Source organism: Coregonus clupeaformis, chromosome 21, assembly GCF_020615455.1.
Source record: "Coregonus clupeaformis isolate EN_2021a chromosome 21, ASM2061545v1, whole genome shotgun sequence".
Taxonomy (NCBI): Eukaryota; Metazoa; Chordata; class Actinopteri; order Salmoniformes; family Salmonidae; genus Coregonus; species Coregonus clupeaformis.
In genome coordinates, this window is record NC_059212.1 from 17194548 (window position 1) to 17220934 (window position 26387).

Consider the following 26387-nt stretch of genomic DNA (forward strand, 5'->3'; position numbering starts at 1 on the left):
GATAAGAGGAATACCTATGTGAGAATGCTGTTCATTGACTACAGCTCAGCGTTCAACACCATTGTCCCCTCCAAGCTCGTCACCAAGCTTAGGACTCTGAACACCTCCCTCTGCAACTGGATCCTGGACTTCCTGATGGGCCGACCCCAGGTCCCAGGTGGTTAGGGTAGGCAACATCACTTCCACCACGCTGACCCTTAACACAGGGGTCCCCACAAAGGGGTGTACTTAGTTCCCTCCTGTACTCCCTGTTCACCCACGACTGTGTGGCCACACATGACTCCAACACCATTATCAAGTTCGCTGACGACACGACGGTGGTAGGCCTGATCACCGGCGACGATGAGTCAGCCTACAGGGAGGAGGTTAGTGACCTGGCAGTGTGGTGCCGGAGCAACAACCTCTCCCTCAACGTCAGCAAGACCAAGGAGCTGATCATGGACTACAGGAAAGGGGGAGGGCGAGCACGCCCACATCCACATCGACAGGGCGGCAGTGGAGCATGTAGACAGCTTCAAGTTCCTCAGTGTCCAAATCACTAAAGACTTAAAATGGTCCAAACACACACGCACAGTCGTGAATGGGCCCTCAAATCCTGAAAAGGTTCTACAGCTGTACCATTGAGAGCATATTGACTGCCTGCATCACTGCTTGGTATGGCAATAGCACTGCCCTCGATCGCATGGCACTATAGAGGGTTGTACGGACAGCCCAGTAGATCACTGGGACCGAGCTCCCTGTCATCCAGGACCTCTATATCAGGCGGTGTAAAAGAAGGCCCGGAAAATCGTCAAAGACCCTAACCACCCAAGCCATTGACTATTTTCTCTGCTGCCGCACGGCAAGAGGTACCGGCAGGGGCGGCCTGTTCAATAGGGCGATATGGGCGACGCACTGCCAAACGGGAAAAGGAAGGGATTTTTTTTCTAATCAATTATATCACGGCAACAGTAGTTATCAGTGTTGTAATCTATACGTCTGATCTGCCACAGTGCCACACTGCCACTAAATGTCGAATCAGGCTAAAGTCGTGCTTCAAATGGCTCCCCCCCCTTTTGGGGCGATTTCAGTCAGGTTGAAAATCGCCCAGAAGTCTGTCATAGACTCCCATGTAAAATCTATTTTTTTCAAATTTCAGAGCCTTCAATACAATCTCAATGGGTGTCTGTGGGCTTGCACTTACGCGCTTTCGTCATACGTTACGTAACCATGAACGTAACTGAGAAAAGAGTGGATTGTTTGAAAGAAGTTCCTTTTTGTCGGCGAACAAATGAAGATAAATTGGCAACGAAACAATTAGGACCTCCCAGACCAAATTTAATAATTCAACAGGTTTCTACTAAAGGCGGAAAGTCCTACACCCGAGGATTTTCCAAAAATTGGTACGAACGAAAAAAGACATTGCCACTCACTCAACTGGATGACGAGGGATACAGGCTAGCTGTCCGCCGCCACAACGATGAGGTTAGTGTTGATAATCACAAGTTTACTGGAGAACCAACTGAGACCAAGTAGAGACTTTGGACAGGGTGGATATGGTGTAATAAAGGCAGTTTATTCAGAGGTAAATATATCTGGAATCGCGTTCACGGACCCGTTCGTCAAACTCTTAGGGAGCTATAAATTAAGCCCCATTACTTACCATATCAGATAAGAGAAATTGCTGCAGCTACATATATTTTACATCCTGGCCCTACATAGTTCACTATTTGCATCACTTACCAAAATATTACATGTGGTCATATATGCTTGGAAAGTGGAGATGCCATAGAACGTCAAAAAAGTAAACATTGCTGGAGACACATTGCCGTTTTGGAGAAGACATCGCGTTTGCTAGCGAAGAGATTTGTTGTGGCAAATGAACTTGGGCTGGGAATTGCCAGGAACCTCACGATAAGATATATGCATCAGCATTGCGAGTCTCATGATTCTATACGTATTGCGATTCGATACTGTGATTTTATTGCGCACCATATGTCTGTTGCAGAGGGATCAGAAAGCCATGAGAACGAGTTTTGATCAGTCATGGAAATAAAAGTGCTGAAAACAAATTGGCTCCCAATGTGAAAAGATTGAGAACAAGCTATGAAGGAACAATAATGGTGTTTTGGTGCAGGTACAGCCAACTAGCGCTAAAATATTGCGATATTGTCAATACAGTATATCGTAAAGTATCACTATGTAACTCGATTTCTTTCACCCCAATCCCTCAAATTAACGGTAAATAACTGAATTGTTTGCCCCACATTTAGCTAAGATGATTAGCTAGCCAGCTAAAATGTTTTATTTAGTTAGCAGTCGCATCTACAATAGTTTACTGTCAATAACATGTCTCCAAAAATGACGTGGTGTCTCCAATTGTGTTGACATTTTACAATTGCAATGCGCATCCATGAGTATCCACTTTCTGTAGCTCAGCTGGTAGAGCATGGTGCTTGTAACGCCAAGGTAGTGGGTTCGATCCCCGGGACCACCCATACACAAAAATGTATGCACGCATGACTGTAAGTCGCTTTGGATAAAAGCGTCTGCTAAATGGCATATTATTATTATTATTATTATTATTTCTGAAGAGAGCCCCGAAACATTGTGTGCAGACATTTTATGCAATAAATGAAGTAGGTTCAATCTAGTAGTTCTGATCTTCTGATTGGTCCTGATGAGTTGGGCGAGGTCACCTCCAGGCTACTGTCACTGTTGCATTGGCTCTGAGTCGGGTTCTCTGTCTTCAAATGTTCAGCCTAAGAGAGGGGATTTGTGTGTGTGTGTGTGTGTGTGTGTGTGTGTTTAACAGTGATGATGTGTGTGTGTGTGTGTGTTTAACAGTGATGATGTGTGTGTGTGTGTGTTTGTGTGTGTGTGTGTCCTCAGAGCAAGAACTCGTGAGTTGGAAGAACTGAGAGGCCTATGGCGTGGGTGTTGTCCTTGGCCACCTGCTGACAAGGCTGACAAGATAGGACCCTTTTGTCCATTGTTATTGGATAGGAACAGAACTTATAACCAGCTCCTGACCTAAATAGATCTTAGCACAACATTTTACTCAACATATCATATTCCATATTCACTATAACAAATATATTTACTACGACATTAGCAAGAACCGCCACATCCTCAGCCGGCTAATCCAGTGTGTGAAGTTTTGCGGAGTGTTTGAGTTAGCTTTGCGAGGCAAAGATGAAACTGAGGGCTCCACCAACCCTGGTAAGCCAACACTTTTGAGATCAGTCAATAAATGCTTCTGGTATTGACTTATATGCTGCCCCTGTCTTCATGTTGTTGCTGGACATATCTTTTTTTAAATGTGTGTAGGTCACCTAAATCATCAGAAAAATTGCCCCTCCTGAGAATTTTTTCAGGAGCCGCCACTGGGTACCGGTGTATTAAGTCTGAAAACAACAGGCTCTTGAACAGCTTCTATCCCCCAGCAATACGACTGATAAATAGCTAACAAAATAGCTACACGGACTGAGTTTACCTTGTATCTTTATTGACCTTTTATTTCAATATTTGCACTGTCGTTATGCACACTCACATGGCACTGCACACATAATAATAATAATAATAATAATAATAATAATAATAATAATAATAATAATAATATGCCATTTAGCAGACGCTTTTATCCAAAGCGACTTACATTTTTACGTATGGGTGGTCCCGGGGATCGAACCCACTACCCTGGCGTTACAAGCGCCATGCTCTACCAATTAAGCTACAGAGGACCACACTCACACACACTGTCACTCCAACACACACACAAATACTCCATAATATGCTCATACATTTATACTGACTCTACACACCCGCACACCCACTCACATGCAAGCTGCTGCTACTCTGTTTATCTTATATCCTGTTGCCTAGTCCCCTTACCCCTATACATATCTACCTCCCTCACTCCAGTATCCCTGCACATGTAAATATGGTATTGGATCTGACTTTTTAAATATTTCATGTATATAGTATGCCTACTTACTTACTTACTTTATTGTGTATTTCATATTTCCTATTCTTATTTATCGTGTGTTGTTTTCTAGTAATACATTGTTATTGATTATTGCGTTGTTGCGTTTTGAGTTTGCAAGAAAGGCATTTCACTGTACTTGTGCATGTGACATCAAAACTTGAAACTTGAAGAAAATCATACAGAATTATTGCCGGATGATCTTCTGAACTTCCCAATACCTATCTGGTGCATTTGAGTCACTTCAAACCATACTTCCTTCAGATTGAAATACTGTCAAAAGTACTGTCAGACTGATTTGTAATAGACTTTCATAGCCCCAATTAAAACAGTTAGTTGGCCGTTGATTACCTAACTTTTTTTTACATGGTGGGGTCGCAAATTTTATTTTATATCAAAATAGGGTCGCGGGCCAAAAAAGTATGTTTTCAGGAACTCTTCTGTCATTCAGTCAGTATACCATGACTCTGATAATATGAACAACTCTCATCTTATTGACTCAAGACATTTCAGCTTTTCATTTTTAATCAGTTTGTAAATATTTCTAAAAACATAATTCCACTTTGACATTATGGTCATTGTGTGTAGGCCAGTGACACAAAATCTCAATTTAATCAATTTTAAATGTAAGCTGTAACACAACAAAATGTGGAAAACGTCAAGGGGTGTGAATACTTTCTGAAGGCTCTACCCTACCAAGCAAAAGTGTAGTAACTGCTCATAGAGTGAAACTGAGAAAAATTACTTCAAAGCAGAGGTGGGACAAAGTCATTGTTATGCAAGTCACAAGTAAGTCTCAAGTCTTTGCCCTCGAGTCCCGAGTCAAGTCGAGTCAAAGATGAGGCAAGTCCCAAGTCGAGTCAAAAGTCAAAGCCATCAAGTCTCAAGTCGAGTCCAAAGTCCTACATTTTAGTTTCGAGTCATTTCAAGTCCTCTTAGCAAGCCTTTGCAAGTCATTACAAGTCCTCGTAGCAAGTCTTCTCGAGTCATAAGGCGCAAGTCCAAGTCAAGTCACGAGTCATTGATGTTAAAGTCCAAGTCGAGTTGCAAGTCTTTGTACATTTTGTCGAGTCGAGTCTGAAGTCATCAAATTCATGACTCGAGTCTGACTCGAGTCCAAGTCACATGACTCGAGTCCACACCTCTGCTTCAAAGTGATGTTATTGTCCAGCCAAATGAATTGTAGGCAGATCATTGGAGATGTGGTTGTCTGTTGTCTTACTATTCATATTGACCCTGACCTCTGACATGACCTGTGACCCTAGACTGCAGTTACTGCCTTCTTGCTTGGTACACCCACAGGAATATGCTTCCATGACAATTTCATATATTTATTTGTATGTGGCTGTCAGTGTCATATAGTTTGATACTTGTATCAGAAAGCAGAATCAATAATACCAAGGTAAACCACAGAAGCTGCAGCCCAAAGCTCAGTGAAACCAAGGTAAAAGGCCTGCGGCACTCCAGGAACAGGGTTGCCTACTCCTGCCATAGTGGCATGGTCCATTTAATATGTAGCTGTGTTTGGATATATCTGGCAAAGGGTGCAATGTGTTGTTCATATCCTGCCGCCTTACACACTGGCATGTTTGCATCATATTTCTCAGCAGTTGTCAGGGACTGGGCACTGAAAAAGGGTCTGTAGAGGCTTGAGAAGCATCTCACAGTTCCAGGGATTGGGAGTAGGGTTGCAAAATTACAAGAACTTTCCATACATTCCCTGGTTTTCCCTCCTGATTCCGGGAATCCTCCAACTGGGATTTCGGGAAAACAAGGCACTTTGTTGAATGTTCCAGGAATTTTGCAACCCTAATTGGGAGGCATGTAATCCTGCTGGGAAAGAGCTCAAATTCCTTGGTGGGTGTTGTTCTCAGCACGTTGTGTTGTGGTCTGAGGATAAGTAGTGACTAGGGATCAGAGGCCCTGTTGCTCGGGAAACTAGAGCGTTCTGTTAGATTGACGGATGGACGTACTGTGTACAACCTTGTGTTGCGACACCGAAGGAAGTGCCGGACCATCCTGGACATTCTTTATTCTCAGATCCACTTGATTTAACTCACACCTTAGACACCTTGATTTAACTCACACCTCACAAGATCAGACTATTAAAAAATAAATAAATTGTCACATACACCAGATAGGTGCAGTGAAATGTGTTGTTTTACAGGGTCAGCCATAGTAGTAAGTCGCCCCAGGATTAAGTGCCTTGCTCGGGTGTTCGAATCAGCAACCTTTCGGTTACTGGGCCAACACTCTAACCGCTAGGCTACCTGCCGCCCATAAATGCATGTGATGTCAGTGGTAGTGCAGATCTTCCTCTTCACCGAGAGAAAAAACGGTGCTATCTAGAACCTAAAAGGGTTATTCGGTTTTCCCAATAGGAGAACCCTTTGAATAACCCTTTTTGGCTCCAAGTAAAAGGGTTCTACCTGAAACCCAAAAGGGTTATCCTATGTGGACAACCGCATAACTCTTTGGGAACCCTTTTTTCTAAGAGTGTAGGCACAGAGACCTTTAGGCCCGTGTATGAAAGATGATAACACATGTCGACATGAAAATGTGTCTTTGTTTAAGTTTATTACTGTACCCACTGGTGGTCAGCCCAGCATGTTTTTCCATAGATGGAATAGCCCCATGTGTTTCTGACCAGATAAGATTGATAATGCCATACTCTCAAAATATTTCCTGTTTGAGGCACTCCTGTTGTTTTTGCACAGGTTGAGATAAGGTGAATGGGGGAAAACAAGATAAGAACATTTTCATTGTAGCAGGCCTATGTTAAATGTCTGTCTGCTTTGTTGTGGAAATATTTAGGTATCAATGTTATGCACAAAAGGTCATGAAGAGAATTTTGCTAGAATTATGCACAAACTGAGTTTAAAATACTACAACAAGCATAGCAGATGACTTGTTGTGTATGAATGAGCTGCTCTCTTACAACCGGTTTTCACTTTATTCACAGTCATTGTGAATTAGGTCACCTGTTTGACTCTAGGTTTATTGTAGAATATTCAAAATGCAGTTTTATCTGTTATGACAAGCCACCTTATGAAAAGTGAATAGATAATCCCTATGAAAAAGCAGAAAGCAAAGTTAGCCAACACCCCTCTTGTATCATGCAACGGTTCTATAACTTTCTGATCACTGTTCAAATCTGCTGAACTGCTGAAGGTAAAGCATGTACCTGCAGCACAAGGACTAGGAAGAGTGTGAGTACCATCAAAAGTATGTTCTTGAGACTATAGTCAACTATTACTGGCTATTGTAATTTTGCTTAGATTAGCTCCAGTTCAGTGATCTGCATGTTTTACACATCAAATGACAATGCTTGATTAATGGACTTTTTCACGGAATCGTGTCAAGATCCCATTTTACCTGACATTATGATCTAAACAAGTTGTCTTTAGATTGTTGTCGTGAAAAGGCTCTGAAATGAATACAGAGAAAGATGCAGATTAGAGAGAATTATGTGTCAATGGTAATGTTGGGAGTTACTCATACAGTGTATTGAACTAGTCCTGCACGCACAGCATACACAACAAACGCTCTGTGTCTTCACTCTGCACAGTGAGGCATGACTGTGCAACAAAGACATGTCTAAACAGATAGTGTTGTTTACCTATGGTACAATTCCACCTTTGTGGATGTGGTTTTCCTCTCTTTTTCTCTCACACTCTGTGTATAGCCTTTGTCAAAACAGATGCACATTCTGTCTATGATTTGTCATTTTGAAAGCAACATTTGATTTATTGATTTATTGTTGGGGGGACAGACATACCGTTAACCTAATGTCTGAGAGTCTCTCTGCATAGCACATCAAGTTTTGTGTCTTTTCTAGTCTCTTTCCATTGACTTTGACTATCTTTTCTCTGATTTTCCTCCTGTCTCCAGATACCAAGGGAGATACTGTATGGAAGTCATAGCCCTGTGCACACTTTACAATCCACCTGCAGTCCTGTCCACACCATACAGGGGTCCATGTCTCCCCCCACGGTCCGCTCCATGCCCTCCTCCCCCTCCAGGATCCCCTACGTCCCCCGAACTGGGGGAGGGGTGCCAGGCAGTGCCACCCTCCCCAGGGCCGGCATGTCCAGTGGGCCCCCCAGCAGGTCCGTCACCCCCTGCCCCAGTGCCATCCAGGAGAGAAGAGACGTCAAACCTGACGAGGACCTAAGCAGTAAAAGTATAGCGCTGGTGCGTGCCGACGGGTTGTATGTCAACGTCACTGACCGTTACGCTGTCCAGGAGGGCCGGCTGAGTATCGCCTCCTCCAAGGGGGGCGGCCACACGGGGAACATGGTCGACATGGGTGGTGGTAGCCTCCACTGGGCCTCGGTCAAGTCCACAACCTCCTATACAGAGAACCCGGAGCAGCAGCACTCCCTCTACAGGCAGAAGTCCCGGAGGTACGGGGAAAGCCAGGGACTACCGCCGCTTGACACCAAAACCCCGCCCCCTTCCCCTCACAGATTGAACGACAACCACGGTCCTGTGGCCACGGAGAGGGACTCTCCAATTCGCCGGTCTCTGCGGAAGGAGAGTAATGGTAATACAGTGGAGGTGGTGAACAGGACCAGGGGTAGTGTGTCCTCTATGTCCTCCTCTCCTGTGTTCGTGGAGCTCCCCCCAGGGCTCTATGGGGACAGGCTGTTTCAGGGTCACCTCACCCCCAATAACCCCCAGACCAGGTGAGACTCACAGACATATAATTAATAATTCTATAACTATGTTGAGACTCACATAACAGAGGGCTCATTATATTTGTTTAGTCAGGATAGTCCACTCAGTAACGATTGCCTCTGTTTTCCAGATAGACCTAGGTGACTAACTACCACTTGAACTTTGGGTTTTTGATAAAGCACATTAGAAATACAATGCATTGTTATTATTATTATGTATTATAGGTAACTGCCAAAATAATGTAAATGAGGGATACAAAGTATATTGAAAGCAGGTGCTTCCACACAGGTTTGGTTCCTGAGTTAATTAAGCTATTAACATCAAATCATGCTTAGGGTCATGTATGGAAAATCCTGGGCAGGCCATTATTTTGGCTATCATGGCAACACCCCCATCCACAGCACACTAGTTGTCACTGAATGGTTTGATGAGCATAAAAACAATGTAAACCATATGTCATGGCCGTCTCAGTCACCAGATCTCAACCCAATTGAACACTTATGGGGGATTCTGGAGCGGTGCCTGAGACAGCGTTTTCCATCAACAACATTTCTTGTGAATTTCTTGTGAAAGAATGGTGTCGCGTCCCTCCAATAGAGTTCCAGCCACTTGTAGAATCTATGTGAAGGTTTATTGAAGCTGTTCTGGCTCGTGGTGGCCCAATGCCCTATTAAGACACTTAATGTTGGTGTTTACTTTATTTTGGCAGTTACCTGTACATAGCACAGTATTGTTTTGGGCCAAACATGTATTGTGTTTTGCAGTGAGCGAATGAAGGCCATGGAACAACAGATTGCCAGTCTGGCTGGCCTTGTTCAGCATGCACTTGCTATTGGGCCAGCTGAGAAAGATAGGAGGACTGCTTCTCCTTTCCATGTCAACAACAGTACAGGTGCTGTTATTACACAACTATTAGTGTTACAAAGTCAAATTAGGATTAGTTTTTTGTGGATGATGAAAGTTATTTTGAATCTGCCCTATTTTAATCTCTCATTACAGTAACTCATAGAGTTGTGTCTCACTGATCTGATGTGTAGGAGTGTCACCAGTTCCTGCAGCCAGCCTCCTTGCAGACAGCTCCAATGCTCTAGTCTCTCAGGCCCCTCCCCCTGACCCCACCCTGCAGGTCACACTGACCACGGTCAGGAGGAACGTCACTGACCTCCGACAGCAGCTTCACCAACTCAAACAGCTACAGGTACTCAAGCCACCCGCACATTACATTCATCCATTATCAGAATTGTTTAAAGATGCACTATGCAGAAATCGCTCTGCCCTTTCCTGGTTGCAAAAATTCGAATAGTTCGCCTAATTTTAGTTTATGTGACAAAACAAGCAAGTATAGTGTAGAGAATCATTGTACCATTTAAACTGCTGTGAAATATATGTTCCATAACCACAAATATTGTATTTTCAGCTGTTTGAAGCTGGTGTACAAAACCGAAAGTCAAAGACGCAAAAACGAAACTTAAGAACGGGAAGAATAGAAATAACGCACATAGAACAGATCTACCGCTTCTTAGACTTGCTTTCAATGAGAATGACAGATCTATATACATTTATAACACACATTTCTATGTGAATTTGGTTGGGTTGCTCAAAACATTTCCTATTGCAGCTTTAAGTGATACATCTTGTCATCCAAGCACCATAAGTGAAAACACAAACGTAAAAGACAGATGTGCAATATTCACAATAGTGGTATCTGAGAGAATCTGCATCTGTCTAGATCCAATATATACAGTATACCTTGACATGGTGTGTGTTCATATTATGTACTCCATTATATTCCTCCATCACATATAGTGCATCTCATTAATCGGTGTGTGTTGTAATGCCACTGAAACCAATGTGTATGGTCATTATCAGATGCAGAACCAGGACAGTGTGAGGGGGATGCTGAAGAGAGCAGAGGAGGAGCTAGCTGAGGTGATGTCTGAGACCCTACAGAGACAACAGCAGGAGACAGAGCCTGGCCAGAGACAGAGGACCACGGTGGATGAGGAGAGACACAAGTACCAGGCCATGGAGGAGAGAGTGCTGGCTCAGCTCAGGTAAGGATTTAGAACTATTGTAGAGCCCCACACACTGACTGACAGGATATGTCATTTATTGAAGGCATTGACTTTGTTGAGCCCATCTTACTTTTGCACGGCTATTGGTACTAACAAGAGTACAGATTATATCCTATGGCAACAAAAATAGAAATAATCTACTTCCTACAATAAACAGTGATCAGACGATAGTAATACGTAATTGCTCCAGATGCCCTATTCTGTTTTTTTATTTGGCTAAACTGCAGATACTGAAGCTAACTTTGTGAGCGTGATCTTATGTTGCAATGTGAAGTAATTAGTTGCAGCTAAAGTGGGATTAGTTCATCTACTCTGATTTTGTAATCAGAACAGATTCCAGTGAACCAAAGCACAGTCTATCTACCGGCATGTGGTACATACAGTAACTCAGCTATGGAATGAGTCATTGGTGTTCTGCCAAACATTGCTAATAATGTTGCACAATGTTTAAATGAATGCTAATGAGGCTGTTTAGTGTGTGATCTGGTGGGACTGTGGTACCGACGTTGATAGGAGAGATTAGTAATGGAGTCAAAGCCAATGTCTTACTTTAACTTTACTAATGTCAGATCATTGGGCCAAATTCATCTTGGAGAATGGGGGGGATACTGTATGTGTTAAACAACTGTGTTATCGTATACTGTATGTAGCTGTTATGTAATCTTGAGAGCACCGTTTAGGTGGGAAAACAGATATTGGGAAACAGCTATTTCTCACACTCTCACGCTTAACATACACTATATATACAAAAGTATGTGGTCACCCCTTCAAATGAGTGGATTCGGCTATTTCAGCCACAACGGTTGCTGACAGGTATAGAATCGAGCACACACCCATGCAATCTCCATAGACAAACACTGGCAGTAGAATGGCCTTACTGAAGAGCTCAGTGACTTTCAACTTGGCACCGTCATAGGGTGCCACCTTTCCAACAAGTCCGTTCGTCAAATTTCTGCCCTGCTAGAGCTGCCCCGGTCAACTGTAAGTGCAGTTATTGTGAAGTGGAAATGTCTAGAAGCAACAACGGCTCAGCCGCGAAGTCGTAGGTCACACAAGCTCACTGAACAGGACCGCCGAGTGCTGAATCGTCTGTCCTCGGTTGCAATACTCACTCCTGAGTTCCAAACTGCCTCTGGAAGCAACGTCAGCACAATAACTGTTTGTCGGGAGCTTAATAACATGGGTTTCCATGGCCGAGCAGCCGCACACAAGCCTAATATCACCATGCGCAATACCAAGCATTAGCTGGAGTGGTGTAAAGCACGCCGCCATTGGACTCTGGAGCAGTGGAAACGTGTTCTCTGGAGTGATGAATCACGCTTCACCATCTGGCAGTCTGACGGACTAATCTGGGTTTGGCGGATGCCAGGTGAACGCTACATGCCCCAATGCATAGTGCCAACTGTAAAGTTTGGTGGAGGAGGAATAATGGTCTGGGGCTGTTTTTCATGGTTCGAGCTAGGCCCCTTAGTTCCAGTGAATGGAAATCTTAATGCTACAGCATACAATGACAATCTAGACGATTCTGTGCTTCCAACTTTGTGGCAACAGTTTGGGGAAGGCCCTTTCCTGTTTCAGCATGACAATGCCCCCGTGCACAAAGCGAGGTCCATACAGAAATGGTTTGTCAAGATCGGTGTGGAAGAACTTGACTGGCCTGCACAGAGCCTTGACCTCAACCCCCTCGAACACCTTTGAGATTAATTGGAACGCCGACAGCGAGCCAGGCCTAATAGCCCAGCATCAATGCCCGACCTCACTAATGCTCTTGTGGCTGAATGGAAGCAAGTCCCCCCAGCAAGGTTCCAACATCTAGTGGAAATCCTTCCCAGAAGAGTGGAGTCTGTTATAGCAGCAAAGGGGGGACCAACTCCATATTAATGCCCATTATTTTGGAATGAGATGTTCAACAAGCAGGTGTCCATATACTTTTGGTCATATAGTGTAGACGGATGGGTTATTTAGCAACAAAACCAATGTGTGCGCAATCCTGGGGCAAAACAGACTGGGTTGGCTTAGAATCAAAGGATTGTTATCAACATGTAAACTATATTTCCTCTCCAAATTGATTGAAAACAGAAATACATTTTCACATTGAGGACATCTCTCAAATGCATCATTACAGTTGTCGGTTAGCTAGCTAGCAAATTTTTTGCCATATTGGCATAGACGTGACATGAGTCAAAACTCCTCAAAACAAGACATGGTATCAATATCAAGATACAACAAGCTGAAATGAGCCGCCTGCGATTCCCCACATGGCAGCTTCTTGTCATTGTTGCTAGCTATCTGTCCATCCAGAATCATAACAACGCATGGCCTTCTGCGATGCACATGCATCGTTTTCATGACTTTGTCAGGCAACCCGAATATAGTTTTTATGGATAGTGAGTCCTTTCTAGGTCCAGACATGCATGTACTTTCTTTGTGACTTTGGATTAAACATAGTCACTTCAAAGAATCCAACCATTATGGTCCCTTTATATTCGTCTTAACCATTTAATCAGGAAATTAATTGACTAAAATACTTTTAGATTGGTCATTGTTCTGCATCTGGCCATCAAACACCTGTTTTGAGTGTTCTTTTCTGTGGAGTACTTTGATTGCAGAAGCTGACACAGAGACTGCTCTTGTCAGACTGTTGTCAACAAACAGCTTCTGACTGAGCATGTCAAACAGCTTTCTACTCTGTCAGCAACAGTGCGTTTTGAAGTTTGAAATCCCCTCCTGACATAAAACATCAGTGCTGGCTTAGAACTAGATAGAAGGTTAATGGGAAGCTTAGGTTTTGAAACATTATCTTGTCTGTAACTACGGAAGCCCTGAAGCCCAAGGCAAACAAAATCAATAAAACGTAGACTCTTGGAATTATTTCGTTTGAACGACTTAGTATCTCGTTATATATATTTTTTTACTACGTCGTTCAGATGAGATACTAAGTCATTTAAAAGAGATATTAAGTCGTTTGAACAACTTAATTGTTATTTTGTCTAATTAGGCCACATTTTTGTTATGCAGCTTGTCAGACCGTGTAACGGTTGCTGCAGCCATTCATTCACAGATTCCATCAATTTATATGATTATTTATTGACAGTTCTTTGATAGCCTAAAGCAGGGCTGCTTTTAATGCCAGAGTATATAAGTGGGCGAGTGTGAACGAAGGAGGAGAGTGTAATTCGAGCAGATTTTAAAAATGTTGTCGGCCTTCTCTCCCGCTCCAATTTGGCTCTGGTACTGCTCAACCACAAGCTCTGGGCATGCTCTGCCTAGCATTTTTAATTTCCTTTATCACTATTCTTTTAATTAGGCCTATCCGGTTGTAATTATTTAGCTTACCCCACCCAAAGTAACATATACAGTGGGGAAAAAAAGTATTTAGCCAGCCACCAATTGTGCAAGTTCTCCCACTTAAAAAGATGAGAGAGGCCTGTAATTTTCATCATAGGTACACGTCAACTATGACAGACAAAATGAGAAACAAAATTCCAGAAAATCACATTGTAGGATTTTTAATGAATTTATTTGCAAATTATGGTGGAAAATAAGTATTTGGTCAATAACAAAAGTTTCTCAATACTTTGTTATATACCCTTTGTTGGCAATGACACAGGTCAAACGTTTTCTGTAAGTCTTCACAAGGTTTTCACACACTGTTGCTTATATTTTGGCCCATTCCTCCATGCAGATCTCCTCTAGAGCAGTGATGTTTTGGGGCTGTCGCTGGGCAACACGGACTTTCAACTCCCTCCAAAGATTTTCTATGGGGTTGAGATCTGGAGACTGGCTAGGCCACTCCAGGACCTTGAAATGCTTCTTACGAAGCCACTCCTTCGTTGCCCGGGCGGTGTGTTTGGGATCATTGTCATGCTGAAAGACCCAGCCACGTTTCATCTTCAATGCCCTTGCTGATGGAAGGAGGTTTTCACTTAAAATCTCATGATACATGGCCCCATTCATTCTTTCCTTTACACGGATCAGTCGTCCTGGTCCCTTTGCAGAAAAACAGCCCCAAAGAATGATGTTTCCACCCCCATGCTTCACAGTAGGTATGGTGTTCTTTGGATGCAACTCAGCATTCTTTGTCCTCCAAACACGACGAGTTGAGTTTTTACCAAAAAGTTATATTTTGGTTTCATCTGACCATATGACATTCTCCCCAATCCTCTTCTGGATCATCCAAATGCACTCTAGCAAACTTCAGACGGGCCTGGACATGTACTGGCTTAAGCAGGGGGACACGTCTGGCACTGCAGGATTTGAGTCCCTGGCGGCGTAGTGTGTTACTGATGGTAGGCTTTGTTACTTTGGTCCCAGCTCTCTGCAGGTCATTCACTAGGTCCCCCCGTGTGGTTCTGGGATTTTTGCTCACCGTTCTTGTGATCATTTTGACCCCACGGGGTGAGATCTTGCGTGGAGCCCCAGATCGAGGGAGATTATCAGTGGTCTTGTATGTCTTCCATTTCCTAATAATTGCTCCCACAGTTGATTTCTTCAAACCAAGCTGCTTACCTATTGCAGATTCAGTCTTCCCAGCCTGGTGCAGGTCTACAATTTTGTTTCTGGTGTCCTTTGACAGCTCTTTGGTCTTGGCCATAGTGGAGTTTGGAGTGTGACTGTTTGAGGTTGTGGACAGGTGTCTTTTATACTGATAACAAGTTCAAACAGGTGCCATTAATACAGGTAACGAGTGGAGGACAGAGGAGGCTCTTAAAGAAGAAGTTACAGGTCTGTGAGAGCCAGGAATCTTGCTTGTTTGTAGGTGACCAAATACTTATTTTCCACCATAATTTCCAAATAAATTCATTAAAAATCCTACAATGTGATTTTCTGGATTTTCTTTCCTCAATTTGTCTGTCATAGTTGACGTGTACCTATGATGAAAATTACAGGCCTCTCTCATCTTTTTAAGTGGGAGAACTTGCACAATTGGTGGCTGACTAAATACTTTTTTCCCCCACTGTATCTATACCGAACTGAAATATTAACACAACATGCAACAATTTCTAAGATTTTACTGAGTTACAGTTCAATCAACTGAAATTAACTAATTAGGCCCTAATCTATTTCACATGACTGGGAATACAGATATGCATATGTTGGTCACAGATACCTTAAAAAAAAGGTAGGGGCGTGCATCCAAAAACCAGTCAGTATCTGGTGTGACCACCATTTGCCTCGTGCAGCGCAACACATCTTCTTCGCTTAGAGTTGATCAGGCTGTGATTGTGGCCTGTGGAATGTTGTCCCACTCCTCTTGAATGGCTGTGCGAAGTTGCTGGATATTGGCGGGAACTGGAACACGCTGTCGTACACGTCAATCCAAAGCATCCCAAACATGCTCAATGTACCATCTAAACCGTTGTGAAATATATTTTTCTTTTTGAATCTAGTGTACAAAACCGAAAGTAAAAACTTAAGAATGGGAAGCATAGAAATAGTACACATAGAACATATCTACCGCTTCTTAGACTTGCTTTCAAGTCGAATGATAGATCTATAACTCTCATTTCTATGTGAATTTGGTCAGGTCACCCATAAAGTTACATATTGCCATTTTAATTAAGCTAAAATATCATAAATAAATCATACATAATAAAGGACAGTATCAGCTTCTTTTCATAAAGAAAAGGGAATAAATCATCTCAAACTGCAGCAGTCAAATGATTTACGCACAGAAGGAAGGACCAACTAACTTCACATGTGCATTGAGCTTGGGAAATGCGCTCTACAAATGAAATATTACTATTACTGATATTATAAAGACAGAAGAATACACAAGGGAGGCACTGTTACTGTACAATACTACACTGTCTATAAAACGTAAGTACTCAGGCAACTGAATGATCAGATGTTCTATATGAGACTAACTACAAACCCCACAAAACAGCTTTAGGCTGTAATCGAACAGACTGTCACAGAGGGCATGCGCAATGGTGATATTGCCAATAGAGAACACAGATTATTGGTGTGTAAAAACAGCACCGCACTGGTAATCTGCAGTCCCTAAAATACTGTTTAATGATCAAAATCCCCAAAGGGACAGGACGAATCTTCTTTGCGACATCAGACCAGGTTTATCAGAAGGCATGAAGATCACTGCTTGGCTTCAAATGCCCTGATTAATAAATGTGCCACTAATTAGACATTAGTTAAACTTCTTCCCGCTAATGAAAACAACTCCACAAAGCATTATTGTCCAAATAATCTGTGCACACCTCAGAATAATTTTGCCCAGTAGGTGGCTTTTGACTCCTGGTAGCCTAATTGGTCTGTGTCCGAATAGTAAAGTAGTCATATATTTTGTATTATTATTATTACTGCCACTACTGCATGAGGCTATAAAACTGCAACGATTTATTTTGCAACCTGTCCGCCAAATCCATCCATTACGCACGGTTCTCCCTCTCAATCGCTCCTTCTCAAGGATGCTTTCAGATCAATATTTTTTGCTTTGCTTTATCATCAAATGAATAGGTTTTTGTCATTGGTGCTATTGAAACTCGGATAGCTTCCTTATGTTTCAGTAAACCATTAGCCAACACTTCAAAGATTAAGCGTGAATGTTTACTATCTCTTTATTTTATTTGGGTGATTAAATGTATCTTTTCCTGTTATTGTGAACGGTAGGCTATAACAAGTTAAACCTTTCAATTGAAAGCCTATCACAAACCTCTTTTGTAGGCGATTGTTCGCAGTATACACCAGCCTATTATCTCTGAAGTTCATTAATTTATGGGTGATGGATACTTTAACTGTACGTTTAGGCTACTGTTAAAGCGCTCACATAGGCTCTACATTGATTCTATTGATGGAAAACGGTTGTTTACCTCTTGTGTCGCACACATTTCATTCAACATTTCATTCTAGCTCACAATCAAGGACGGCGGTGTATTCCCTCCAGCAGTGAAGTGTAGGCCTATGACTATGTAGCCTTGTGACACTATCCTACTGGACTCTGTGCTGGTCCCTACTTAAATGTTTTTTGAAATAGTATCCACACACGGTGGCGCCTTCATCTCAATGTATTTTTAGATTTTAGGCTTTCCAAATATATTCCATTCTCCTTTCGCTTGTTTGTATTGTGGCTATATTCCCACTAATATTCCTTTATGTAATTAAGCTTTGACATGTATATTTTTCTGTCTTTGTATTAATAATAATCATATGTAATTTGTAGAGCGCATTTCCCAAGCTCAATGCACATGTGAAGCTTGTTGTTGGTTGTTTCTGTGCTCAAATCATTTGACCGCTGCAGTTTGAGATGATTTATTCCCTTTTCTTTATGAAAAGAAGCTGATACTGTCCTTTATTATTTATGGTTTATTTATGATATTTTAGCTTCATTAAATTGATTTATATTATGATTTTTTTATTCCAAGAGAAACTAAAATACTGTTTACAGTAGCCTATGTATTGCCTGCCTAAAACATCTGTTAATATATTTGAAGTCCTAGAAAAAAATAGAAACGATATATCTTAATGTTAGAAAGTAGAATATAAACAAGATTTAGGCTACTGTGGTGGGGTAGGCTAAATAATTACCACCGAATAGGCCTAATTAAAAGAATAGTGATAAAGGAAATAAAAAATGCTAGGCAGAGCATGCCCAGAGCTTGTGGCTGAGCAGTACCAGAGCCAAATTGAAGGCCAACATCATTTTTTTATCTGCTCAATTATGCTCTGCTCCTCACTCCACACACGCCCACTTACATGCTCTGTCATTCAAAAGCAGCCCTACTTTAGGTTATCAAAGAACTGTCAATGAATAATTATATCAATGTATGGAATCAGTGAATAAATGGCTACAGCAACCATTACAGCACTAATGTGTTGTGAAATCTGTTGTGAATGTATTGTAATGTTTTTAAATTGTATAACTGCCTTCTGTGGTCCTCTGTAGCTCAGCTGGTAGAGCACGGCGCTTGTAACGCCAAGGTAGTGGGTTCGATCCCCGGGACCACCCATACACACAAAAAATGTATGCACGCATGACTGTAAGTCGCTTTGGATAAAAGCGTCTGCTAAATGGCGTATTATTATTATTCATTTTGCTGGATCCCAGGAAGAGTAGCTGCTGCCGTGGCAGGATTCATTCACTGACAAGCTGCAGAACAAATTAGGCCTAATTAGACAAAATAACAATTAAGTCATTCAAACAAGATACTAAGTTGTTTAACAACTTATTATCTCTTTTGAACGACTTAGTATCTTGTTTGAATGACTGAGTATATTATGTTTTTACATTCCATACTTCCATACTATTATATTTTACTGCAAAGGTTTGAAAATCTGTTTTATGTCTTGAACTCAACGTTTACTTCGCTGCCATCTTGTGTTTATTGCTCGTTATTACATTAGGAGAAATCACCATGCAAAAACTACAGTGCCTGGGAGAAGATGCAAAAACTGAACAATTTATTAATTGAACAGTGAGCACCGTCATAAATATGCCAATCACCAATGTCTTTCCTTGTCATGCCAAGCATGACCATTGGTTTTACTGTAATGTTATGACCAGATGTGGAACCTGTGTCTCTCAGGAAGCTGGAGGAGTATGTGGACCATCTGAGGAGAGACTCGTCCTCTGGCAAAGGTCAGCCGTCAGTCACCCTCAGGGACGTGGAGGAGGGAGCTGTCAACCTCAGGAGGGTGGGAGAGTCCTTAGCTGGACTTAAAGGTGAGTACTGTCTGGGGCTGCAGCTAGAGGTTAGCACATCATTGACCACAGGTAGAAGACGTTCAAGTGATTGAGTTACCAATAGCAGGAGGTACTCCATAGCCACAGTAGCAGCATTAATCATATACAACCTGTGGATAACCACAGTCAGTTCTGTAATGTTTTAAGATACAGTACCAGTCAAAAGATTGGACACACCTACAGTGGGGAAAAAAATTATTTAGTCAGCCACCAATTCTGCAAGTTCTCCCACTTAAAAAGATGAGAGAGGCCTGTAATTTTCATCATAGGTACACGTCAACTATGACATACAAAATGAGGGAAAAAAATCCAGAAAATCACATTGTAGGATTTTTAATGAATTTATTTGCAAATTATGGTGGAAAATAAGTATTTGGTCAATAACAAAAGTTTCTCAATACTTTGTTATATACCCTTTGTTGGCAATGACACAGGTCAAACGTTTTCTGTAAGTCTTCACAAGGTTTTCACACACTGTTGCTGGTATTATGGCCCATTCCTCCATGCAGATCTCCTCTAGAGCAGTGATGTTTTGGGGCTGTCGCTGGGCAACACGGACTTTCAACTCCCTCCAATGATTTTCTATGGGGTTGAGATCTGGAGACTGGCTAGGCCACTCCAGGACCTTGAAATGCTTCTTACGAAGCCACTCCTTCGTTGCCCGGGCGGTGTGTTTGGGATCATTGTCATGCTGAAAGACCCAGCCATGTTTCATCTTCAATGCCCTTGCTGATGGAAGGTTTTCACTCAAAATCTCACGATACATGGCCCCATTCATTCTTTCCTTTACACGGATCAGTCGTCCTGGTCCCTTTGCAGAAAAACAGTCCCAAAGCATGATGCTTCCACCCCCATGCTTCACAGTAGGTATAGTGTTCTTTGGATGCAACTCAGCATTCTTTGTCCTCCAAACACGACGAGTTGAGTTTTTACCAAAAAGTTCTATTTTGGTTTCATCTGACCATATGACATTCTCCCAATCCTCTTTTGGATCATCCAAATGCACTCTAGAAAACTTCACACGGGCCTGGACATGTACTGGCTTAAGCAGGGGAACACGTCTGGCACTGCATGATTTGAGTCCCTGGCGGCGTAGTGTGTTACTGATGGTAGGCTTTGTTACTTTGGTCCCAGCTCTCTGCAGGTCATTCACTAGGTCCCCCCGTGTGGTTCTGGGATTTTTGCTCACCGTTCTTGTGATCATTTTGACCCCACGGGGTGAGATCTTGCGTGGAGCCCCAGATCGAGGGAGATTATCAGTGGTCTTGTATGTCTTCCATTTCCTAATAATTGCTCCCACAGTTGATTTCTTCAAACCAAGCTGCTTACCTATTGCAGATTCAGTCTTCCCAGCCTGGTGCAGGTCTACAATTTAGTTTCTGGTGTCCTTTGACAGCTCTTTCGTCTTGGCCATAGTGGAGTTTGGAGTGTGACTGTTTGAGGTTGTGGACAGGTGTCTTTTATACTGATAACAAGTTCAAACAGGTGCCATTAATACAGGTAACGATTGGAGGACAGAGGAGCCTCTTAAAGAAGAAGTTACAGGTCTGTGAGAGCCAGAAATCTTGCTTGTTTGTAGGTGACCAAATACTTATTTTCCACCATAATTTGCTAATAAATTCATTAAAAATCCTACAATGTGATTTTCTGGAGAAAAAAAATCTCAATTTGTCTGTCATAGTTGACGTGTACCTATGATGAAAATTACAGGCCTCTCTCATCTTTTTAAGTGGGAGAACTTGCACAATTGGTGGCTGACTAAATACTTTTTTTCCCCACTGTACTCATTCAAGGGTTTTTCTTTATTTTTAAAATGTTTTACTTTGTAGAATAATAGTGAAGACATCAAAACTATTAAATAACACTTAGGGAATTATGTAGTAACCAAAAAATTGTTAAACAAATCAAAATATATTTTATATTTGAGATTCTTCAAATAGCCACCTTTTGCCTTGATGACAGCTTTGCACACTCTTGGCATTCTCTCAATCAGCTTCACCTGGAATGCTTTTCCAACAATCTTGAAGGAGTTCCCACATATGCTGAGTACTTGTTGGCTGCTTTTCCTTCACTCTGCCGTCCGACTCATTCCAAACCATCTCAATTGGGTTGAGGTCAGGGGATTGTGGAGGCCAGGTCATCTGATGCAGCACTCCATCACTCTCCTTCTTGGTCAAATAGCCCTTACACAGCCTGGAGGTGTGTTGGGTCATTGTCCTGTTGAAAAACAAATGATAGTCTCACTAAGCCAGATGGGATGGCGTATCGCTGCAGAATGCTGTGGTAGCCATGCTTGTTAAGTGTGCCTTGAACTCTAAATAAATCACTGACAGTGTCACCAGAAAAGCACCCCACACCCCCACACCATAACACCTCCTCCTCCATGCTTTACGGTGGGAACTACACATGCGGAGATCGTCCGTTCACCAACACCGCGTCTCACAAAGACATGGCGGTTGGAACCAATAATCTCCAATTTGGACTCCAGACCAAAGGACACATTTCCACCGGTCTAATGTCCATTGCTCGTGTTTCTTGGCCCTAGCAGGTCTCTTCTTCTTATTGGTGTTCTTTAGTAGTGGTTTCTTTGCAGCAATTCAACCATGAAGGCCTGATTCACACAGTTCCCTCTGAACAGTTGATGTTGAGATGTGTCTGTTACTTGAACTCTGTGTAGCATTTATTTGGGCTGCAATTTCTGAGGCTGGCAACTCTAATAAACGTATCCTCTGCAGCAGAGGTAACTCTGGGTCTTCCATTCCTGTGGCGGTCCTCATGAGAGCCAGTTTCATCATAGCGCTTGATGGTTTTTGTGACTGCACGTGAAGAAACTTTCAAAGTTCTTGACATTTTCCGGATTGACTGACCATGTCTTTGCTTATTTGAGCTGTTCTTGCCATAATATGGACTTGGTCTTTTACCAAATAGGGCTATCTTCTGTATACCCCCCCCCCCCCTATCTTCTGGTCCCTCCCTCCTCCACTACCTCCCTCCCCTCTGTCAGGTGAGTTCCCAAGCCTGCATGGGAAGATGCGGACGGTGCTGTGTGTGGAGGTGGAGGCGGTGCGCTTCCTGAAGGAGGAGCCTCAAAAGATGGACAGCATGCTTAAGAGGGTCAAAGCCCTGACAGAGGCTCTCAGCGGTCTCAGAAGGTACATGCTGACCCTGTATATCATCCAGGACATGTAAGAGGATGACTGATGATCTGAGTAGTCAAATAAAGTAATACTGTGTTCCCTTCAGATGTGTCACAGAGAATCATCCTCATGATCCCAAGCCTGGAGCAGCCAAAGCAGCCACAGCAGAGGGGGGTGTAAAGCCTGCCATTGACCAGTCTGAACCCCCCCGGAAGAATCTCCCCACAATGGAATCCCCCAAACCTCAGCCCAGGACCTCTGTCAGACCCCCCCAGCCCCAGGTCAAGAACCCTGCAGGCAGGCCAGACACGGCCTCCACCTCACCTGACGTCGTCCACCGTGTGAAGAGCTCTCCCATCAACATGCAGCCGTGTCAGCACTTAGCAGCTCTGCCACACCACCACCCCAGCCCCCCACTGACTCCCACCCACGGCCGAGACTCCCCCACCGTGGCCAAGGTCAGTCCCCGCAGCCGGGAGAACAGCCCAGCCCTGCAGAAGAGAATGGTCCCCTGGTGCGGCGATGGACCGGCACCCATGGCCAGCAGCACTGAGACCACCACACAACCACCTGGCTCAGAGGAGATCCACACCAACAGTGGCAGCATCAAACACATAGTCATGGACATTGAGGTAGTCATAGTCAGTCTGATAATCCTAGTAATTATTTAATTGTCTGTAAAAACACATAGAACACATAGAAAGAAAAAAAATCTTTCAATGGAGATTCTTTTTAGTCTAAGACTGGACTTAATCTGGGTCCAGGAAACTTGCTCAAGGTGGCTGAGTTGAGATGAAGAATGTCTTTAAAACTGAGATGACTGTTACTTACTGTGTAATGTAATATAGACCACACTATCACTCAAGATGATTAAACAGAGCCCTCTGCCAGTTCTCAGTAAATCTCAGTAAAGCGCATCTACATTTCTGATCGGTAGGCATTGAGACGTCTGGTCCTCTCTCTTTTCCACCCCACAGGCTGCAGAGAGAGAGAGGGACCTGGAGGAGGGGAGGTCATCACAGAACTCAGTAGCCACCTCTGCTGGGAGTGAGTTTGAACAGATTCTCCAGGAGGCCCAGGCCAGCCTGATGAGGGCCATACCCGACCTGGAGGTGACTGAGACAGGGAGGAGGGAGGCTCAGTCCTCCCCTCCACCCCTAGCTCCAGACCATCCATCTCTCCCCCAGCCTCTCCCAGACCCAGAGCTGCCCCTCAACACTCCACTGCAAGACGAAGTAGATGCCCCTCAACCTACTGAGGCATCTCTTCCAGGTAAGAAACTATGGAAGTTAATAGACCCATTAAATTGTTGGAAGCATCAAGATTACCAGTGTGCTGTAATTGTCCTTATTTTTGTAAGAAACTCTGGAAGGACGCAGAATGCAGAACTATTGTACAAACTGGCTGCTTTTTCATCATCCCCAAACAAAACTAAAGGTGTAATCATAATGATACATAAGGAATGTGGAAATCACCATCTTGGGTAAAGGCGAAGACCAAGAAGGCAGAATCACTCTCCTTAAATGTATCCATAATGGAAAGAAAATTGCCTTTATTAATGTGTATGCTCCAAATTTATATGATCCTACATTTTTATTATTCGCGGAACAGCATATTGTTAGAATGAACTTAATTCCATCTGGTTATTGGGACAGACATGAATGCCATTTTGGACATGCGGGACAAATCTAATAAGACTAACTGCAATCTACACGTGACCAAGACTCTCCAACATATACTCTCTAATTACAACCTCAATGATGCCTGGCGAGCACATAATCCAAAAGCAAATGAGTAAATGTTATACGCAAACAGGCATAAAACATATCCTGAATCGATTTTATATAATTTATCTACACCTCTATTTTCTAAAATTAAGAAAATAGAAAGTCGACATATGAGTTTGTCGGATCACCACGCCTACTACTGCCAATTACAAATGTCAGATTCTCCTCCCTTTAAGAGTGTGCTCCTAATCTTAGCTCGTTACCTGTATAAAAGACACCTGGGAGCCAGAAATCTTTCTGATTGAGAGGGGGTCAAATACTTATTTCCCTCATTAAAATGCAAATCAATTTATAACATTTTTGACATGCGTTTTTCTGGATTTTTTTTTTGTTATTCTGTCTCTCACTGTTCAGATAAACCTACCATTAAAATTATAGACTGATCATTTCTTTGTCAGTGGGCAAACGTACAAAATCAGCAGGGGATCAAATACTTTTTTCCCTCACTGTACAGTCGTGGTCAAAAATTTTGAGAATGACACAAGTATTTGTCTTCACAAAGTTAGCTGCTTCAGTGTTATGAGATATTTTTGTCAGATGTTACTATGGTATACTGAAGTATAATTACAAGCATTCCATAAGTGTCAAAGGCTTTTATTAACAATTACATTAAGTTTATGCAAAGAGTCAATATTTGCAGTGTTGACCCTTCTTTTTCAAGACCTCTGCAACCCGCCCTGGCATGCTGTCAATTAACTTCTGGGCCACATCCTGACTGATGGCAGCCCATTCTTGCATAATCAATGCTTGGAGTTTGTCCGATTTTGTAGGTTTTTGTTTGTCCACCCGCCTCTTGAGGATCGACCACAAGTTCTCAGTGGGATTAAGGTCTGGGGAGTTTCCTGGCCAAAATGTCTATGTTTTGTTCCCTGAGCCACTTAGTTATCACTTTTACCTTATGGCAAGGTGCTCCATCATGCTGGAAAAGGCATTGGTCGTCACCAAACTGTTATTGGATGGTTGGGAGAAGTTTCTCTCGGAGGATGTGTTGGTACCATTCTTTATTCATGGATGTGTTCTTAGGCAAAATTGTGAGTGAGCCCACTCCCTTGGCTGAGAAGCAACCCCACACATGAATGGTCTCAGGATGCTTTACTGTTGACATGACACAGGACTGATGGTAGCGCTCACCTTGTCTTCTCCGGACAAGGTGTTTTCCGGATGCCCCAAACAATCGGAAAGGTGATTCATCAGAGAAAATAACTTTACCCCAGTCCTCAGCAGTCCAATCCCTGTACCTTTTGCAAAATATCAGTCTGTCCCTGATGTTTTCCTGGAGAGAAGTGGCTTCTTTGCTGCCCTTCTTGACACCAGGCCATCCTCCAAAACATCTTTGCCTCACTGTGCGTGCAGATGCACTCACAACTGCCTGCTGCCATTCCTGAGCAAGCTCTGCACTGGTGGTGCCCCAATCCCACAGCTGAATCAACTTTAGGAGACGGTCCTGGCGCTTGCTGGACTTCCTTGGGCGCCCGCTGGACTTTCTTGGGCGCCCTGACGCCTTCTTCACAACAAGTTCTTGATGTTCCGATAAATGGTTGATTTAGGTGCAATCTTAATAGCAGCAATATCCTTGCCTGTGAAGCCCTTTTTGTGCAAAGCAATGATGACGGCACGTGTTTCCTTGCAGGTAACCATGGTTAACAGAGGAAGAACAATGATTTCAAGCACCACCCTCCTTTTAAAGCTTCCAGTCTGTTATTCTAACTCAATCAGCATGACAGAGTGATCTCCAGCCTTGTCCTCGTCAACAACGAGAGAATCACTGACATGATGGCAGCTGGTCCTTTTGTGGCAGGGCTGAAATGCAGTGGAAATGTTTCTTTGGGATTAAGTTCATTTTCATGGCAAAGAGGGACTTTGCAATTAATTGCAATTCATCTGATCACTCTTCATGACATTCTGGAGTGTATGCAAATTGCCATCATCAAAACTGAGGCAGCAGACTTTGTGAAAATTTGTATTTGTGTCATTCTCAAAACTTTTGACCACGACTGTAGTTCTGTCCTTGAGCTGTTCTTGTCTATTAATGTTCTGTATTATGTC

The 26387-nt window shown here is 42.9% G+C and overlaps 1 protein-coding gene across 1 annotated transcript in view; it reads left to right on the forward strand.

The window, feature by feature from the left end:
* The window catches only part of LOC121535252 (sickle tail protein homolog), a 57025-nt gene that overhangs the window by 13151 nt on the left and 17487 nt on the right, over positions 1–26387 (forward strand). Inside the window, exons 6-13 of the mRNA XM_041842131.2 lie at positions 7856–8652; positions 9409–9536; positions 9682–9842; positions 10514–10698; positions 19260–19396; positions 22422–22569; positions 22661–23186; positions 23532–23826. Coding sequence (XP_041698065.2) covers positions 7856–8652; positions 9409–9536; positions 9682–9842; positions 10514–10698; positions 19260–19396; positions 22422–22569; positions 22661–23186; positions 23532–23826 — 2377 coding nt within the window. The remainder of the gene's footprint in view (positions 1–7855; positions 8653–9408; positions 9537–9681; positions 9843–10513; positions 10699–19259; positions 19397–22421; positions 22570–22660; positions 23187–23531; positions 23827–26387) is intronic.